Below are 18,866 nucleotides of genomic sequence, written 5' to 3'. Positions count from 1 at the left end.
GACACACCAACGCAATCTAGCTTCACGGCATCCTGCGGGCTTCAGAACTCGATGAGCTTGCTCCGAACCCTGTTCCGTATCTTTATCCCCCCACCGGATCCTATATCGATCCTTAGGCCCTGACCTCCATCATTCATAGCGATGACCCAACCAGGTGGTTTCATCCCGCCATCAACTTATCTCCCCTCCCCCGCCCCCTCCAACTACTCTTCAACTGCATCTCGTAGTTCCAACGTGCTCCCAAACCAGCGCTCCACGCCCCTAAAATCTGGTTCTAAACGTGAATCGGCGCTTATGAACTACCTTGATGATGCATTATTACAAATATCTCGGAAATTTACCAAAAAGTTCCCCACCGAGGAAGAAAAATCCGAAGTTGCAAAGGCAAAGAGTGAGATGAGCACGACCGGGGGCGAAGGACTTATATTGGGATATAGCGATGTAGAACCTCTTATTGAAGATTTAGAAAAATTGATAGGATTAGTATGGGTCAGTGGGACAGGTATGTGGCTCCCATCCCCAAAGAATCCTCGAGGTTTTTTGATTTAGCAGACCTATCAAGTTCTCAAATGCGTGACCGTAACTTATTCTTTTCGAAAATTCTCCAAAGCATCACTTCAAATTCCCTATCTGTTACAAATCGCCGGGAGTTTATTAGATTACCTTCCCCAATTCCCACCACGCCCGACACCCACATTTCGTGTCTTCGATAAACTCGACCTAGCCTTCCATACGCTATTGTCGGAGTACCGTATGTCGGTCACTGAAAAAGTACGCCTCGGCAGCATTGTCAAAGTATCAAGAGCAATGGTGGTACGATTAATGGAAGGACGTGATTTTCTGGACGAAACCGAAGAGAATGATGGGACTAAGGAAGAACAGGATGCAGACGAGGACGGGGGTGATTCGGATTCTGACCTAGATTTAGACAAAGGAAGCCTCGATTCCGACGAAGGTATGGAAGTTGACGAGGAAACCGAGGGTGACGCTTCGAGGTTACAAAGGAGCTATGGTCGTCAAAGAAAGAAGGAGGTTGACCGAACAGAACGAGCCCTGGAAGAAGAAAAGGAAGACGAGGAATGGGAAATCGAAGTCGCTAGGGTATATAGTAGAGTCTTGGAAGGTCTTGGGGAGGAAATAGGAGGTGACCCGATAGGAATAGTCGTCGATGACTGAGTCTATAAAATCCGCATTTATTCGTGCTCGATTTATAATTACATTGGGAATGTAGGGTCAAGGAATTCTATTTTTTCCCTATTTATTTCTAAAAAAAGTAGACACTGAATTAATCCAGCCTCCGGCCTCGTTGCAATATGCTGACCCATGGGGACAGACTAATACGACAGTTCTACCCGAACAATGAAATGCTTTTTACATATCAAAATGCAAAAAATCTCGAAAGGGGGAATTGCGATATGAATTTCTTTTGGCGCCTGCTATGAGTTCTGAACAATGCCAAGAGGAAGTATGTCATATCGTACACCGGGGCGAGGAGAGTGTCAGGAATCATGGTTTAATGTATTGAAAGGCGGTCTGGAATCACCTAAAACGCCACATTATTGCTTAATAAGCCGCCTAGCAAGGATGCGATGGGGGAGAGGTTCCTTGCCGTACAATATTTAGAAAAGAAGTAGTATGGTATCAAGCTGTCAATCAAGCGTGTAGTTCAATGTCACCATCCCCAATTAGTTCCAGCTTGATGCCATATTGCTTCTCTGCCAAATGTTGTACGGTAAGGAAGGTCGCCCTCATCGCCTCCTTGCTCGCGGCTTTCTGGCCGAATATATTCTTTAGTGGTCCGACGTTGGTTTCTTGGTTGCCATGATCAAGAGTTACCCAGACATTATACATCCCGATTTTCCCTTCTACCGGCTCTAGTATTTTCTGGGGCGCCTTGAACCCTAAGAGAGCACATGCTTCTATACTCACACCAAAAAAATAAACTGTTAGCAATCGAAGTGGACTAGACGCCAGCGCCCAAATCAAAGCGCCACTTACCGGTAGCTATCTCCCCAATGGTCTTATCGGTTACATCAATCTGAACAATGGAGCCAGGCGCTAGGACACGGCCTGACTTCCCGGACTTCCCTTTCATTTTAATAATTTTGGGATTCTCCTTCGCGATCCAATCCAATGCTATTTCAGCTGCCTTATTACGGGCGGTCGTCTTGTTCGGATACTGAGGGTTAGGGTTACCGAATTTATGCTCGCCATTGATATCAATGGTGATCTCACAGCCAAAATAATATGGCGGTTTACTATTACTGGTCTCTAGAACATGGGGTCTAGAAAGTGCATTTTGGGAGCAATATCCTGCCAAGCCGAAGAGAGTCAGCAAATGACGCATAATGGGAAACAAGGGGGCATGGTCATACTGTTAAGTTCACCCATAGGGCTCTCCCCTTTCGTCTTGCCCGGCCCAACAATGATATGTTCAGGCTGAGGGGGGATTCCTTTGAGTTTCTCGAGTGCAATACGTGCAACAAATTCCTTCGCAGCCTTTTTGGAGGGGAACAGTTTTGGGGTATCTACTCGGTCATCTCCTTTTCGATCATATGGCGGTTCAATAGGAGGGAAATCTTTCAGATGGAGGGATACAGTGAACTGCTGTTGGTGTGGTTCATCAAACGAAAAGCTTTCAACGGGGTGTCTGGGACAATGACCCTGTATGTATTCGTATAGATCGGAGACATAGCTCGTCGTAGCTCGTTCTCCAACAACTCTTGTAGGGTCTCTTGGGTCTTGTATGACCGAAGCAGGCACACTGCTGAAAGTTGGTAGAGGAATATTTCTAGCCGGAGGTTTTGGATTCTTGGGAGGCACGATAGGGTCATTTTCTAGATATTGGTCGACGGGTTTCAAATGCACCGTGAAGGGAATACCTCCAATATCTGTGAAAAAGTCGGCTTTCAAGTGTGACGGCGACGGGGCCCCCATCATGTGCGGCGACTTTAAATGCTCTTGCAGAGACATGTGCGGATAAGCGGGAGGGAAGTCAATGGCCATTTCGTAGTCATTTATTTCTTGCTTTATCGTTACATGGTTCTCCATCGTTGTTTTTTGTGGTTTTATTTTGCTGATCGAATCAGCAAGCTCCCTAGATGATGTGCCCCTTCTGCGGGGCGTTTCAGGGATCTCTTGATGGGTGTATCCGATGTCTGCCAGATGAATGGGCTAGAGATACGCGAGAGCGAAAGGTTAGGTGGCTACGTGGAAGGGCCAAGCTTCAAGGTGATATTTTGATGGTGAGGCCAAAGGTGATGTCAGAAGGACTCTCGGAGCTGGTTTGGGTGTTAGTAAATGTTGCATTTTCAATATGGATGGACAAGATTTGGAGAACCCTAGCACAAGACCGACCAACAAACTGTGCATACGGAAGAACAAACTAAAGGACGGTGTTCTCCTCGGGTCTTAAATCCTAGCTTACCTATTTTTGAAAGTGACGACCTCTCTTTCGAAAGCGACCAAGCTACCGTCTCGTAGCAGCTAAACCATAAGCGACAAGGGGCCGATTATGGATCGATCTTGAATACAGCGGGCAGGTACAGGTTGAGGGTCACAAGTCAGCCCAAGAGGAAGAGGCACGGTCCGAGCTAAAGTATTAGTGTGAGGCGGGTAGGCTTCGAAATATGAGGGCGCTTTGGAAGGATATGGAAGACCGCGGATCTGATATATAGCAAATGAATTCAGCTGTGCCGTGCCATCAGGTCGGGTTCTGCCAACGTCCTTTTTAACGTCAACTTTCCCTCAAATCGATGTCGCCGGAACCAGGCTATTATATGTTGCCTGTTGTGTCTTCCCGTGGTGTCAAACACCCACAACGGGTGCCCACCTCAATTTATGCAGCTCTGGGAACCAGCAAAGGATTCCCAGGCTGTGGCAACTGAGACACCGTGATGACTACGAGGCTGCGATTCAGGGCCGCTTTCGAGAGGGTTTTTTTTTTTTCTATTCTGCCTCTTTCGATTTCACCACGCCCCACGTGTTCATTCGCTGCTTATGATATCCTCTTAACAGGAGTGCCGCTTTGATGATTCGGACGTTGACCCCAGACTGCCTATGCCTGTAGGTTTACACCCCAGGCCTAGACTTCTCGATGCCGTCGGGATCACAAAGGGCTCACATATATACGTGCGTACATATACTGCCCACGTAAGCTAATTAAAAGGGGAAAGAAGTTTGGGCTGCTGGATACTACGTGTATACAAACGCCCAACAACAATGCACAAGAGAATCAAAGTAAACCAAAAAGTTCTAGCAGATCGTGGACCAAAAGAAGGCCTCAATAGCTAGCTCAAGACCCCTCAGGATCAGCGATTCCTCCGTTGCTAATGATGTATGTCGCCTCGCGTTCCGGACAGTCGGGACTGTCCTGAATCTGTCCAAAAAACCTCCTAATTAGTATAACTCAGGCCCACCCTAGCGCTTTCGTCTGCGCCTACCTTAGCGACTCGCTCTTCTCCACGGCCTTTACGCTATAAATTAAATTAAATGACCGATATCAGCAATCGTATCGTATTTATTTTTTGCAACATTTCCAACACTTGGAGTTTTTTGACCGTTGTTGACATACCAGCAAAACTCGGGTAGCGCTGGCGTGAGCGAGAACGTGTCCGCCTAACCACATTGTTAGTCACGACCGAAAGGAGATGCAGGGTTGTACTTGCCAACTAGTATTTCGGGTGAGTTTTTATAGAATCAGTTCCCAACCCGTTATCGAGTAATGTTGCCTGAAAACATTTTCGAATCCAACTTACCCGGCTTGCGTCTGCACGGTGAATATTCGAGTTAGATTCAGTACCACCTATTCATATTGGTATCAGTGCAATACAAACTTACCCATCTGCACCCGCAAACAATGCGCTAGCACCGGGGTCGCTCTGGACTTGGTTGGTCTATAAAAGGTCTATTAATGCCTGAAGTTCAACCTGCCATGTTGCCTCACCGATTTACCATATAAACCGCGATGTTGAACTCTTCTGCCATAGTGGTCAAGCGAGCTAGCATCTGTCCAAGCTTTTGTTGACGCTCAGAGAGCTCACCGCGCCCGCTGTAATCAACACGGAAACAGGCCATGATGGAATCAATGACCAGGAGACGGTATTCACCCGAAGCAAACGGCTCCGCAAGTTTTTGGATGAGCTCCATTTGGACCTCACTATTGACCGCACGAGCGTAAAGAATGTTTTCAAGACAAGCGTCACCATCGACACCGAATCGTTCAGCAATTGCTCGGATCCTATCAACCGAGTTAGTAACAGGGAAGATTTGTTTGCTTGAAAATACTTCCTTGCCTCTCAGGACGAAACGTTCCCTCGGTGTCCACGTATGCCGCCTAGAACCTAATCAGCATCACACAAGCCCAAGTCACATATTAAAATCAATCATGTTGGAAGTGTTACCTTTCCAGCAGCCCCACCCATATCCTAACGGTCATCTTGTCAATGAAATTGCACCCTACCAAACCACATGGGAGAACACCTCACCTTTGGTAGTTGGCAGGTAACACAGAGTGTATGCCCCATCTGAGTCTTCCCGCAGCGGAATTCTCCAAAAACCTGTGTAATAAAATATATTAGCCACATACGCCGTAAGCTACGTTGCATGATATTACAAAACTTCGAACCTCAGAGATACTCATGGTGGTAAAACCACCTCCAAGGATGCCATCGAGATTCTTACTACCCGTGGAAATACGAATGACACGCTTGCGTTGTTGGCCGTATTCAGAGGCAGTGACGAAAGTAGACCCGGAGGGGTTGATTTTTGCAACAGCGTCCTTGATCTTGTCGACTTTGATCTATGTTTTCAGATATTAGTACGGAGAAGCCGAGCTGTTTTTAAATTAAAACAACGGTACCTCACTGAGACCTTTGATCTTTCCAAGGGTCTTTCTCATAGCAGAATGGACGGACTAGTCGAAGTTTAGCCTCTTTTTATCAGGATTCGGAAACCGGATGTAGGGCTTTACAGCAACAGTCCAATAGCCGGCGGCCCTCAGTTTTGCGATATCCGCAGCTCCAATCCCTGCATAGCAAATGTTAGCTTAAAATTGCGTATTTGAAATCACAAGCTAGCTCATACGGACCATGGTTTTGGAGTTGGTCTATGTCGATGATCATAGACTCCTGTTCGTGCCCCGGTTGGTCAACCGTAACCTGAGGATTGCATCACATGGACCATACCTCGTCGGAATCGGAACCGTCTCCGTGAGTCGATGCCGGCATATTGAAATTATTCACTGTCTATTAGCTTAATAGTCATGTAAATCGAAACAGACCAGCGGCCGATGCTGGCTTTCAACCTCCAATAGAGCCATATCGACGACTTGGGTGAAAACTCACAAGGATTTAAGAAACGGCTTGAGGTAGAAGGTCAATCTATATAGAAAACCAGACCTAGGACATAAGTACAGAAAATTTATAGGGATGGCCGGGAACAAGAAAGACGAGAAATATGGATGCGATGGAGGTGGTCGTGGAGCTGTGATTCAACGAATCAAGCCTCGAATTTAGAGTGTACCGGTCCAGATCCCATTTCACAACACGAATTTGTGTTGTTTTCACATCTTCAAGGTTCAATAAACCTCAGTCTTGAACCGCCCTACAGAACGGCATTCGCTTGTTTACATATTATATAAAAAAAATTTCGATTCAAAAGGGATGCATCTCATTCTTGTTCTAAAATTCACTATCGTTGTTTGTGATTCATTTGGGGTATATCCTGCCCTGTGTTACCAATTTGATCCAAGGAGCAAAAAAAAGACATGATGGGGCTTGGTCGACCGAAGCATAAGGTCTTCGTAGTAAGTTCTAAGAAGAAACAATATTATAGAGAGCCCTCGGCCCCCGAACTAGCATACTTTTAATATTCTTGAAAAAGAAACGTACCGAAGGAGAACGTTGCTCGAATGTCGGGAAGGCAAAGAGAGAAGGAGTTCATTAAACTAAAGAAATAAAAGAAATTTGTATGAACAATGGATTCTGGTAGCTGAGGGTGCGAGGTTGCATCTAAGTAAAGTAGCAAGGAAAGGGGCCATGGAGAAGGGTCGTTAAGTTAATGGCGTTTATTCGTATAGAGGTAATTGATAATGAACCGTCAGGAACTGGATCATCAAGCCATTTGCAACAAAATGCAACCAGGCGAAGTCTAGTCGACAAGGACTATAAGAACAATACTATCGACGTGCAACCAAACTACAAATCTATCTCAGCGCTCTAACCTAGTAGTCAGCTACTCTAAGCAGTTTGAGCCGGAGCAGCGGGAGTCGCGGTTGCATCTGTGGTGGTGGCGGCGGTGGTAGTGGTGGCGGCGGCGGTGGTGGTACCGGTGTTGTCATTGCTGGCAGTCGCATTCTGGGGGCAGTCTCGGCTCTGGAGAGGGTTAGACTTGAGAACACCGTCGATGTTTTAACTGTCTTCTCGGCGGTGTAACTTACGATGTGCCCAGCCTCACCGCAACGATAGCAAGTTTTCCCAGCGGTGTTCAATGGTCCACCGTTAGGGGCAGTGCAATCGCGGCTAATGTGGCCCAACTTCCCGCAGGCATAGCACTTCATAGCTTGAGCCTGGCAATCCCGAGCGTAGTGGTTCGGTCCACCGCACTTGTAGCAAGTAGCCGGTCTTGGTGCAGACGCGTACCCTCGAATGCTGTTGCGTCCGTTGAACCCACCGCCTTGGAACCTTTGGTTTCCAGGGCAGTTACGGGCGAGATGGCCAGGTTGGCCGCAAGAGTAACATCGGCCGCTTGTAGCTCCACCGTTGATACGAAGAGTTGGGCAGTCCGCCTGAACGTGACCGAGTCCCTGGCAATGGTAGCACTGCTTGGCTGTGAAAGAGGCAGCGTCAGTATTTGGTTATTTTCGTTGGTCTGTTGATAAATTTCGACAGGAGGCCGGGGCCATACTCTCAGTAGTTCTTGGGTGTGGGCAAGCGTTAGACTCGTGTCCTGAATAATCGAGTTAGTTCCAAGTCGTGGGATTGGTCGGTTGAATGGAGATATCCAAGTACCCGGTTGCTTGCCTTGAGTAGGGCAAAATAGTTAGCAAATATGACAGAGGAGCCTAGAAATTCTTGGGGATTGTACTCACAGTTATAACAGAGCCTCTCTGCAGAGGAGCAGACCTATGGAAAATAATAGTTAATAAGCAATTCTCTCACCGTTTACCCATCCTCCAGGTCCGGCAACGGAGGTGGGTGGCTCCCGGAAACTCACTTCAGCGAAATGCCCAATGGACCCGCATCTACGACACGACACTCAACATCAGAATTCAACTACCCCCTCACACTTTGGCGTAACTTGATCTGACCAGATTACACATGGCAAAGAGACGCATGATAATCGAAGGATAGATCGAACGAGAAAGACGGATTGTCCTAGGCTCACTTGTAGCATGCTTTTCGCGATAGGGACGTCATAGTGTCGTTGCGATATTGCGATAAGGAATTGCTGGTAATGAAATTCCTACTTAGGAGAACTGGAGAGGGGTGTCTTGGAGAAACTAGAGGAGGCGTTAGGTCTTGAAGCCAAAAGTTGTTCGACATCTCCCATTCAACGAGGCCCGAAGGCGGTAGAGGTAATGGGCATATAGGGAAAGCAGCCGATGGTTCACTCTGAGAAGGGACTGTAATGGGGCCCCAAACAGGTCGTGAATGCAAGCTAGCAGACGGGAGTCGATGGGCTTTGACACTTACCAAAAGGCCTGATCAGCGAAGAAAAGGATACGCCTAAATTACCAACATGAGTCTGTTAGCAAGATGGCTCTGGCCCATCAAACAAACCGATGAAGAGGACGACCAACAGGTAACGAAGGGAACGTATATACTGCTAGCTATAGATAGTATTGCCGCAAGCCCGGAGTGTCTCGGCTGGGAGGTGTTAGGGAATTGCAGCAGAGAATGAGGGTTGTTTTGTGGGCAGTATGTGAATATAAAGTTCCCTCAACGAAGCCAGCGACGCATTACGGAAAATGAGAAAGGGAAAAAAAGGACAACTTTCAGAGCACCCCAGACAGACAGGTTAAGCAGGACTACCAGCAGAACGACGACGACGACGAAGACGACAATAATGATGATTGATAATACGATTCTCCAGCCAGCCAGGCTGCTAGCCTTTTGGTCTGCTAGAGATTATTCAGCAGTTTGGCGTACAGCTACCAAGAAGTTATGAAGAGTTCTTCCATACTTGCTTGATGGTCTGCTTTATTCATAAAAACCCCAAACATCACTCCGGGTCGTACGAAGTCGTCATTCGTTCTGCAGGTACCGTTTTTATACGAGATCCGAGTCCCAACATGAACGTTGAGACAACCCAAGGGGAACGAGTCCTCTGTTGTGGAATGGCGGGAGCCAGCCGCGAGCCGGAATGTCTCGAAACGTACCTCGAAGCGATGCAATTCTAGTACCGACTGCGACGACGACGTTGCAATTGGTCATGCAATGATGACCGTGGTGAACTTCAGTAAACCTGCTCCTCCCACGGATCTTCCGATTTCGACTTTCCCCAAGATAACACTGCGACTGCTTCTTCTTCTTTTCGACTTCGGCTTCAACAACGACTTCGACGACTTCAACAGCTCAGCTTCAACTACCAACCCGCTCCCGAACACTCGAAAGGAAGGGAAGAGAGAAAAGAAAAGAAGAATAAGGAAAGAAACCCGTGCCTATTCGATCGGATACCCAACGGAATAAAAGAAGAGAAAGGGAAGAAAGGAAGTTCAACCTGGGTGCGACAGACAACCCTTTTAGCACCTTTTTTTTCCCTGCTAGCCACTAGGGCGATTTTTTTATTCGAACGAACCAACTTCCCGAAAGATTTTGGAGCACGTTGATTTAAACAAAAGCTAAAATTCCCAAGAGGCAAAAAGGAAAAAAAAAAACAAAAAAGTTACTTTGAAAACGTGGACTGGAGAAAAAAATGTCTGGTGGACACGCTATTATGAACCTCGCTCGAAACTGTACATATCACCAATCTTCAAAAACGGTGCGTTCGAAGTGTCCCGCTTTTCCTTGTCTGGACATCTTGCTCTTAAACCTGCCTGGGAACGACCCGGATGATGGGACCCAAATACGACATGCCGAAAGGAACAAGTCTCTTTTCGAAAAAAAAAAAATCATTGATCTGTATGTGTATGGTACACGTGCGTACATGACATACATACATACATACATGACATACTTCGAGTATGCAAGCTGGTACTGGCATATCTTGTTATTCCGTTCGTGTAGCAGTTACTTGCTTACATCGTGTTCGTTTCCCCTTGTTCAAGAGAGGGGCAATGCCTACGATACGTGCCCAGCAATGAGGCAATGGGGGCCAGTCAGAAATCCCGTAACCGTTCAGATATGTAGGGGAAACAATGGTCGTATCGGGGTGGTGCCCCCCATTCTCTCTGGGTCCTGAACAGCGAGACAAATCGCTGCTGGCAAGATGGACGAGGGGACAGGACACGAACCATACTATGTACGGCCAAACTCGGTGCTTGCATGGGCCATGGTAATAGTGGCCCCCGCTCCTCATCGACATCATGCTTAACCTGGCCTGCAAAATCATCATGTGCCTTTAATATAACCTGGCCGTGATATTCGGGCTAGCGACAATTGGCAAGGTCCAAGGAGAAAAGAAAAAAAGGTCTCGAAAAAGAGAAGAACCCATCGTGATCGGATCAATCTGTCCGTTTCGAACTCGAGTGTGATCTGAGATATCGTCATCCTGCCTCCAATCTCTTCCCGATTGATAATTTTATATGCAGGGAAGGAAAAAAAAAGGCGATTGAGGTTGCCCCATCTTCGCAATTGATGTGAGATATATATTGTAGAACCGCTTATATTTGTGTCTTACTGTTGACAACCCCCAGTCCTCTTTCCAAGCGTATGCAACGCGCTGGGCCATGGGAAAGGATAAGGTGTTTAGCCATGAGGCTGTAGCGGTAGCATCCCAAAAAAAAAAGAAGAAGAAAAGGTTGTCGGTTCAATCCCGACCTATCTTGTCATTCCCTTCTCGGTTAAAACGTTTGGGAGAGATTGGGAAGAAAAGAAAATATACCTTGACCGAGGGAGGGGAAGGGATCCAGTGGAGGACTTCGTTCGCGAAGACGCCCCATGCGAGCTCTTCCTGTCGAAAACGGTTTCTGCTAATAGTAGTCTTCAGTAACTAGGTGGGCATCTCGGATCAACTCAAAGCGGGTCATGGCAAGAGTAGTCGTGCAGCTGCATATGAACAAGCGCCTGAGCAAAACGAGACGAACAAGGGCCAAACGTCCGGAGCCAGGCCACGACACGCCCGAACGTTTAACATCAGCCCTCTCGATTGCAATCCCGAAGACCCCCCTTCTGCTCGAAGTCATTCTGCATATGGCTACATTGGTTATATGTCCGTTCATACGCAAGACTCCAAATTGCAATCCAGCCTGCACACTTGAGCTCGTTCGCATCAAGCTGGCCGGCATGCAGCCTCAAGCGCCAGAGGAGAAAGAGCACATGATTATTCAATCTCCAATGAAGAATCAAAATGCACCCCTTGAGACCGGCATTTCATACTTCGTAATGATATTTCAATCTCTCGTCAATCAAAAGCTAGGGAAAACACCATAAACCAAGTATCCACCAAGGGCACAGAAAATGTGCAATGTGCATTAGTAGGTGCATACCATCGGCACCTTTCGTCTGAACTTGAACAGCTAATAATATTGAGGAAACTCACTATTCCTTACCCCTCGCCTGCCGGTTTCTTTTTTCTATGATATCAAAAAACACATCGTGCAGTCGCTTACCCTTGTCCCACCGTCCAGTCCCCAACCAACGACGACTCTGAGCTCCAGGTTAATGTTCCCCTTCGCCCCCGACTGGTATGATGCAGGAAAGGTTAAGATTTAAGAAGCCTTGTGGCTTCAATGGGAATCACTTGCATTTCTCGTTTGATACAAACTATTATATGCGTAGGGTGTGGGAAAAGTGTGGGGTGGTGGTAGGCGACTACCCAACCAATGATTCAACCACGAATTGTTGTATGGCAAAAAAAAAAAAAGGGACAGCGAGACCATGTCGAAAGCTGCATGCAGCTGGTGGTTTTAAGGTTAAATATCAAAAACAGGCGAGTTGTGCCGAACTTGACCACAATGGTCCGACTCGAGTCGGGGCTGGGGAGGATCTGGGCAGGCTCGATCGTGAAGGGCAAAGCCCTTGCTCCGCTGGCTATAGATCTATGAGATGGTCGAATTCCTGCTTCTTACCCGACTACACAAGTCGTCCGACTTCCTTGTGAGGTTTGATATGGATCTATTCGCTGGCAGTTTAGGTTGCAGGTGGGGTAACCGTCGACGTTTGTCGAGCCACTACCAGGCCAGGTGCTGTGCATAGGAATATCGAAGAAGGCGGGGTCTTTCGGCTCAATATTTTAGGCGTAGAAGCAAGCTTATCTACGAGCTCCTGGGCGAACCGGGGCCGGGGCAGCCCGAAACCTCACCGAGTCTAAATCAGGAATACCTGGCTGGATACTCATGCTAAGAGGAGACAAATATAAACGGCGTTATCGCATGCCCAAGGCCGACTCGCTTGAGCGATTCTTATAACCAGGTTTATATGGCCGTCGTGCCAATCAACTTCGCATTGTATCCTTGGGTATCTCTTCAGAACGGAGGTGGACCGTTAATATAAATATAGGGATCCGAGTGACGAAACCCCGCACCCGGCCGGTTGTTCGTCGCCTATATATATGTCCTACGGCCTCTCGAAGCTAGAGGCCTACCGCGGCTACTTCGTAAACATCGGATTAAACGTCAACCGCGTTGACACACTCACCGGACTACGGCTGATGAACAGATCCTACGGAGAAACCGTGGAGAAGTTCTACTTGTCTAACATAGGGGTGGCGAACCTAATGCTTTTTCCCTTTGAAATTTTTTTTTTTTTTTTTTTTTTCTTTCGGGATATCTGTGTAACTTCTTTAGGCCGAAGATTGATTCTCACTTTATAAGCCGCATTGCGTAAAGTGATAAAAAAAAAAAAGGGGCGGGAAGGTTTGGATGGAGGTCGTGGAGTAAAGCAGAGCCACTACTATATAAGAGAAGAAAGATAAAAACTTGAGGAAACAAGTATCAATTCCAGGGGCTAGGGGAGCTATAAAAATCGAGTGGAGACAAAAGGAAAAAAGAATCTGTTCGACAGGAAGAATATACGATAAAAGCACTTCCATAGTTCTCAAGTTCTTGCTTGTCAACTTTTGGTTCCCGTTTGAAGACTAGTAGAAATCTTTATTTTTCGGTCTTTCGCCGTTTTTCATTGCTCGGTAAACCAACGTGAACAAGCCAGATCGATGAACCTTACGCTATCGAGGTGTCTTTCTATAACCAAACAAAAAAAGTATTATATTGTGCTTCTAATCCTTGCCAGCGGTCTCCGTCTCAGCCGGTGGGGCATCGGCCATCGTTGTCTCCTTTCCTTCGGCCGGGGCCTGGTCGGCTTCTGCTTCGGAGGAGGTCCAGAGGGTCTGTTTCGGATGACGGGTCAGGTTCTGATAACGATACGCTCCGATTTCTTAAAGGAGGGATGCCTTACCAAATTGTCACGGAGAAGCTGCATGATCAATGTGGAATCCTTGTAGCTCTCCTCGCTAAGGGTGTCAAGTTCTATCGTCGATATCTCGGGTCAGCGGCTGTTAAAAATACCGAACGGTGAAGGATGGAATACGTACCCGCAATAGCATCATCAAAGGCCTGCTTCGCAAGATGGCAAGCTTGATCCGGGGAGTTCAGGATCTCGTAATAGAAGACAGAGAAGTTCAGGGCAAGACCGAGTCGGATCGGGTGGGTCGGAGCCAAATCGCTCTGGGCAACCTCAGTAGCATTCTTGTAAGCCTCGAGAGACTTATCGGCAGACTCCTTGCGCTTGTCACCGAGGGCAAACTCGGCGAGGTAACGGTGGTAGTCACCCTTCCTGTTAAGCCGGTGTGGTTAGAGAAATCGATTCATACGAACTGCCAAGCTTCCGTTCTTCCGTTCTTTTTTTTTTTTTTTTTTCAAGGAGAACATACATCTTGTGGTAGAAGACCTTGCTCTCACCGCTCTGGGCACTGGGAATAAGGTGCTTATCGAGAACCTCCAAGATGTCCTCACAGATCTTGGCGAGCTCGGCCTCGATCTTGACACGGTACTCCTTGATGAGCTTGACTTGGGCCTCATTGCCCTTCGAGTCCTCCTTTTGTTCGATGGAGGTGACGATTCTCCACGAGGCTCGGCGGGCGCCAATGACGTTCTTGTAGGCGACGGAGAGAAGATTTCGCTCTTCGACAGTCAACTCGGTATTGGAGGAGGCGACCGTCTTCATGTTCTCAACCATCTCTAGACGATAGGGTCAGCGGCTGAACCCGAGATTTTGTACAACCCGCCATTTTCGTGCCCTGTTTCCATCAGGAGCACGGGTTGGGTTGAAAGCAAATTGGGAGGGAATGAAATATACCTTCATAGCGCTCAGCTTGTTCGGCAAGCTTGGCCAAATAGACAGCATCTTCGTGACCCATTTTTGATTATTTGTTATGGAAAGTTTATGAAAAGGCGGCTTCTGTACGAATGATAAGGTCTATATTAGCCATGCTCTCGAAAGTGTAAAATATATCGCCTCGGGCGTATGTGTTGATATGGTGAATCAAGCACGCAAGAGTCCGGCCGTCTCCAACCAGCTGCCCCGGGGGAGCCGTAGGGGGCCCCATCGGATGATAAGTGGGCGTTTCGCGGCCTTGGAGCTTCCCAAGACCCCAAATTGGCAAAAGGCATCACCGGAGCATAGAAACAACGGTTGCCAGGAAGTTGAAACGATGGCAGAATGGCTAAACGAGCATCGGTATCGATAGAAGCTTTGAGCTACCCCGTGTCGCGAGCCTTGGTAGACAGCACCAACAAATCCTCTGAAGGGACAAACAACTCGATATTCAGCCGTGAAATACCTGATTTTGACGAGAGAAGCCGATATTTACTCGTATCTGACGTTGTTTCTGATTGTTTTTTTTTTTTTTTTTGGATGAAAGAGCGAGGAGACGAGCAGAAAGGAGGGGTAGCAGCGGAGCAGGGAAAAACTCGACGACCCTCGCTTGAGTTGCTCGCTCGTGTAAAATGATGTAACCAGGCAGTTGGACTCTCACCTTTAAATGGATTTGATGGAAGCTTGTTCGTCGAGACGAAAGGTAGTTGAGATGGTCGGGTTGGTTTCCTGGATGATGTTTGAAGGAGAATGAATGCGGTTAGCGATGGCGATTTTGGGAGGGAGGGAGAAGAGGTGAAAGTTCAAGAAGGGGATTTGGATTGGGATTTTGGCTTTGCTCTGCTGGACGCTACCAAGAAAAGGCGATTTGCACAGCAGAAAAGCGGAGCAGCGCCAGGAAACTGGGGAAATGTGAAGGAGAAAGAGAAGAGGGAGAAAGAAAAAAAGGGAGTAGGGGATAGATAGAGTACGGGTTTAGGTAGTTACCTGAGGAAGCTATTAGATATCAGAGGGAGACAGGATTTTGTAAGAGAAATTAGAGAAGGAGAGGGAGAAAGGAGGAGCAGGAGGTAAGAGGTTTAGTTTAGATCGTTTACCTAAGGTACTTACTTTTTTTTAGTGAGGTGAAGTGATAGTGAAGGAAGGGGTTAACAAGTATGCTGGCGGCTGGCTGGCATGACACGAGAGAGAGAGAGAGAGAGAGAGAGAGAGAGAGAGAGAGAGGAGAGAGAGCAAGCTAACAACACTCAGGGCAGGGCCAGGCGGGGCGGCACAAAGTGGGGGATTTGATATGTTTTTAACTACACTATCATCATTACACAAACCACAAAGATTATAAAAGTATACTTATGCCCTTACGGGGACTACTTGGATACTTGGGTACTTGGGTGCTATTATTTTCGCAGTCGATGGGTATATCTGCCGTGTAACCGACGTCCGTTTCGAGATAATATTCCTAACCGCTGCCATGCAGAGAAGCAGGACGACGACTGGCTGACCGTGCATGCACGAATCCATCAGCCTGCTCTCGAAGACGCCCAATATCAGATGTTCTAATTACTGCCTACCCGAGTAGATATCCGACTTAGGAAGTAACATGACCCTGGAGACGGATCCTGATAAGCTATAGCCCCGTATATCTGTGCGTGCCTGCGTTTATACATTTGAGCACTCAAGAAGTATATAGTCCAGGACAGATCCTCTCTGGTTTCTCCACCAGTCCTTCAGATGGATCTAGACGTATGAATATGTAACTTGGCAAGGAGGATACCAGCGTTCGTCATCGTACGTACTCTCCAGCCTCTGATTGGTCCCACCGTAGGATGTCCTCATCACCAGGACTAGGAACGAAGATGCCTCTCCGAATGACGATATCCTGATTGTTTTTTTTCCTGCCAGGCAAATCCAAGTATTCTCCGTGGGCGGTTCCCCGGCCGGCCACGTGAGCCCGCCTGGAAGTCAATGCTGCAAGGCCGGACACCGACGGTGAGCGGATGTGACTGCGTGAAAAGCTCCCAGCCCAGAAACGAAAGTGGCGTTATCATCCCACCATACGGACGGTTTTGTGTTGCCCCACCCTGTGTGGCGTCTGACGTCTTCCAGCTTTCTCTTCGGACGTCCGGTACGACCAAACCACCACACACACACACACACACACATATTGTATATAAAACCCCGGATATCTCTCCAATCACCTTTCAATCGATCCAGACCCCACTGCAAACAACCATCCAAAATGACTCTACGAACTGCTCTCACCAGGACTGTCGTCAGACTTCCACGAGTTACCGCTCCCCGTCCCTCGGCTTCTCTAATAATGAACCGACCCTACAGCGAGGGAGATACCGGCGGTATCAGGTACGGAGGTAGGTACCTTCGCCCGGATTACCATTCAACCTCTTACGGTCGGTCGCTAACTATACTCCCTCCGATTGATAGGCGAGCAAGCTGGGTAAGCATTTTTCTCTCTCTTTCTTTCTTTCTTCCGGAAGAAAGATCTATATCGATTCTCCGATTCCTAACAAGTGATCACAGAGACTCCTTCACACGCCGTGAGAAGGCCCAGGAGGATTTCTACATCAAGCAACGCGAAAAGGAACGCCTCTCCAAGCTCAGAGAAAAATTGGCCGCCCAGAGGAAGCACTTGGACGACCTCGAGGAAGATATGTGAGTTCCCCACCCAAACCTCCCCGGGCTATCACATGTCAGGCACCGAGATGAGTAGCTGATTTTATCATTCTGAAAATTTAGCAAGGAACTGGAGAAGCACGCTGGTGGCGAGCACAACTAGGCTCCTCTCCCGAAGCCCTAAACTTGTGGATTCGTTGCATTTCAATCCTCGAGAAGGGTGCAGGCGGGGACGTTTTTGCTAGCGTGACTGGGCATTCTTTTATGTATTAAAACGAAAATCGGAACTGTCGAATTGTGCATATTTAAGAGCTATTTCACCAGAATGAAAGAAAGAAAGAGGGACGGATAATCTCCGCTTATAGGATACTCTACTTTGATCGGTTGAATCTACAAATATATTTTTTCTTTACTTATATTTACATCTAAATTGACACCATTCCTAAAGTTTAGACACCGTGGGTTCGTTGTATTCTTTGTGTCTCCAAGGATACTGCGCGTCGCCTAGCCGGGAAACAAAATGTAACTAAATCATTGCTGGTATACATCGACTTAATAGCTACCTTCCGGCTTCGCCTGGTACCCCGATATGTTAGCATAAGAGTAGGATAAGGACGCAGGAAAGGACATACCAGAAGAGCACCCTTCCCTCCCAAGGCTTTCTCCAGCCCGTTATGTGGGAATTCTCTCGGAACCGCTGGCTTGTCTGGGTAGAACGAATAGATTGCACCGCAGAGCCCAAAGGCTGCTAGCACGAAGCTGGAGAACGAGATGGCAGCCTGCTTCGGTGTGGCGACGGTGTACTCGTAGAGTGTGAAGATACCGAGAGTGTCTTCGTCTTCGTGGACCTATTTTGGATATAGCATGAGCCTCCGTATCGATCCATCTTGCTATTTCGAGAGCACGCAGATCGTACCGGTTCGCCAAAGTTCCTCCTCTCCTGTGGATCCCACCACTTCTCGTATGGATCTCTGAACTGACGTTTCAGCGGAGGTGGTTGGGTGAGAGAGTAACCGCCGTTCTGTTGAATGCATCGGTGCCCAATTAGTACGGTCCTGTAGACGTATATAATATTTCGGGGGAGGTCGTGTCGGGTAGGATGGTCGGGAGGATGAGGACGAGGAGAATTGGTACCATTCCCGGATCATCGATTTCGGGATCGCCTGTTAGAAGTCTCGGAACAGGCTCTGGCTGTGGTGTGGCGGCAGAGGCATAGCATCTCTGGCGGGGAATCTGGGAGAGGATCGGTCGGGCGAGCCGCAGTCGCGAAGCACCGGCGGCAATGGATCTGACGGGAAGCATGGTGAACGGGTGACACTGGCAACGTTAGCATGCCAATTAAAACAGATGCGAGGGGATTCTAGATGTACTTGCGTACCTGGGTACCGACTTCCCTGGGATGATGTCGATGTTTCTGATACGGATGGTGTTGGGGTGAGGTCAGAAGCAGGCCAAGACTGGGCTTCCTCCTCCGCCGCCGCCGAGAAGCGCTGTGTTGTTTGCGAGACCACTCCGTAAGTAAATTTTATATCGTTTTATTCCTTCTCGGCAAAACCCCCCCAAAACACTAAACTCTAACCTCAACCGTTGGACCCGAATCACACCGCCTCCTACCTTCACCGGCCGATATCTCACCAACTACGCGGTTCCAGCGGACGCGAATAAGCTAGCTTGGAATCTTGGGATCTCAGCTTCAACCCGACCGACTCTCAGAAGGTTCTCGGATAATTTGGGTGGTCTGGGACGGGTAAACCGCAGAGGCCACCC

The 18,866-nt window shown here is 47.9% G+C and overlaps 7 protein-coding genes across 7 annotated transcripts; 2 read left to right on the top strand and 5 right to left on the bottom strand.

The window, feature by feature from the left end:
* Positions 1 to 141: 141 nt before the first annotated feature.
* Positions 142 to 1,176, top strand: DFL_005021 (uncharacterized protein; the record flags this gene model as incomplete). Its single annotated transcript, XM_067634215.1, has 2 exons — positions 142 to 502; positions 659 to 1,176. 2 exons carry the CDS (start codon positions 142 to 144, stop codon positions 1,174 to 1,176), a joined length of 879 nt encoding a protein of 292 aa, XP_067492304.1.
* Positions 1,177 to 1,653: 477 nt separating this feature from the next.
* Positions 1,654 to 3,051, bottom strand: DFL_005020 (uncharacterized protein; the record flags this gene model as incomplete). Its single annotated transcript, XM_067634214.1, has 3 exons — positions 1,654 to 1,919; positions 1,999 to 2,313; positions 2,376 to 3,051. The coding sequence occupies 3 exons, from the start codon at positions 3,049 to 3,051 to the stop codon at positions 1,654 to 1,656; spliced, it is 1,257 nt and encodes a 418-aa protein (XP_067492303.1).
* A 175-nt stretch (positions 3,052 to 3,226) lies between these two features.
* On the bottom strand, positions 3,227 to 6,227 carry DFL_005019 (uncharacterized protein; the record flags this gene model as incomplete). Its single annotated transcript, XM_067634212.1, has 16 exons — positions 3,227 to 3,281; positions 3,428 to 3,469; positions 4,302 to 4,378; positions 4,443 to 4,475; positions 4,574 to 4,617; positions 4,758 to 4,768; positions 4,840 to 4,895; positions 4,954 to 5,239; positions 5,310 to 5,335; positions 5,403 to 5,426; positions 5,487 to 5,558; positions 5,627 to 5,800; positions 5,861 to 5,914; positions 5,972 to 6,027; positions 6,089 to 6,128; positions 6,186 to 6,227. The coding sequence occupies 16 exons, from the start codon at positions 6,225 to 6,227 to the stop codon at positions 3,227 to 3,229; spliced, it is 1,092 nt and encodes a 363-aa protein (XP_067492302.1).
* Positions 6,228 to 7,238: 1,011 nt separating this feature from the next.
* Positions 7,239 to 9,434, bottom strand: DFL_005018 (uncharacterized protein; the record flags this gene model as incomplete). Its single annotated transcript, XM_067634211.1, has 9 exons — positions 7,239 to 7,373; positions 7,439 to 7,827; positions 7,906 to 7,947; positions 8,010 to 8,021; positions 8,090 to 8,123; positions 8,215 to 8,242; positions 8,386 to 8,500; positions 8,694 to 8,726; positions 9,380 to 9,434. 9 exons carry the CDS (start codon positions 9,432 to 9,434, stop codon positions 7,239 to 7,241), a joined length of 843 nt encoding a protein of 280 aa, XP_067492301.1.
* A 3,940-nt stretch (positions 9,435 to 13,374) lies between these two features.
* DFL_005017 (uncharacterized protein) lies at positions 13,375 to 14,514 on the bottom strand (the record flags this gene model as incomplete). Its single annotated transcript, XM_067634210.1, has 5 exons — positions 13,375 to 13,485; positions 13,554 to 13,624; positions 13,690 to 13,931; positions 14,029 to 14,335; positions 14,454 to 14,514. 5 exons carry the CDS (start codon positions 14,512 to 14,514, stop codon positions 13,375 to 13,377), a joined length of 792 nt encoding a protein of 263 aa, XP_067492300.1.
* A 2,193-nt stretch (positions 14,515 to 16,707) lies between these two features.
* On the top strand, positions 16,708 to 17,262 carry DFL_005016 (uncharacterized protein; the record flags this gene model as incomplete). The annotated part of the gene is made up of 4 exons (XM_067634209.1): positions 16,708 to 16,837; positions 16,911 to 16,923; positions 17,007 to 17,138; positions 17,223 to 17,262. The coding sequence occupies 4 exons, from the start codon at positions 16,708 to 16,710 to the stop codon at positions 17,260 to 17,262; spliced, it is 315 nt and encodes a 104-aa protein (XP_067492299.1).
* Positions 17,263 to 17,651: 389 nt separating this feature from the next.
* DFL_005015 (uncharacterized protein) lies at positions 17,652 to 18,401 on the bottom strand (the record flags this gene model as incomplete). Its single annotated transcript, XM_067634208.1, has 4 exons — positions 17,652 to 17,675; positions 17,732 to 17,947; positions 18,016 to 18,120; positions 18,234 to 18,401. The coding sequence occupies 4 exons, from the start codon at positions 18,399 to 18,401 to the stop codon at positions 17,652 to 17,654; spliced, it is 513 nt and encodes a 170-aa protein (XP_067492298.1).
* Positions 18,402 to 18,866: the final 465 nt, after the last annotated feature.

This window comes from Arthrobotrys flagrans, assembly GCF_004000055.1.
Source record: "Arthrobotrys flagrans strain CBS H-5679 chromosome Unknown unitig_0, whole genome shotgun sequence".
In the NCBI taxonomy this organism is placed as follows: domain Eukaryota; kingdom Fungi; phylum Ascomycota; class Orbiliomycetes; order Orbiliales; family Orbiliaceae; genus Arthrobotrys; species Arthrobotrys flagrans.
The sequence above is the reverse complement of the archived record's forward strand: the minus strand, read 5'-3'. Positions and strand labels throughout refer to the sequence as shown.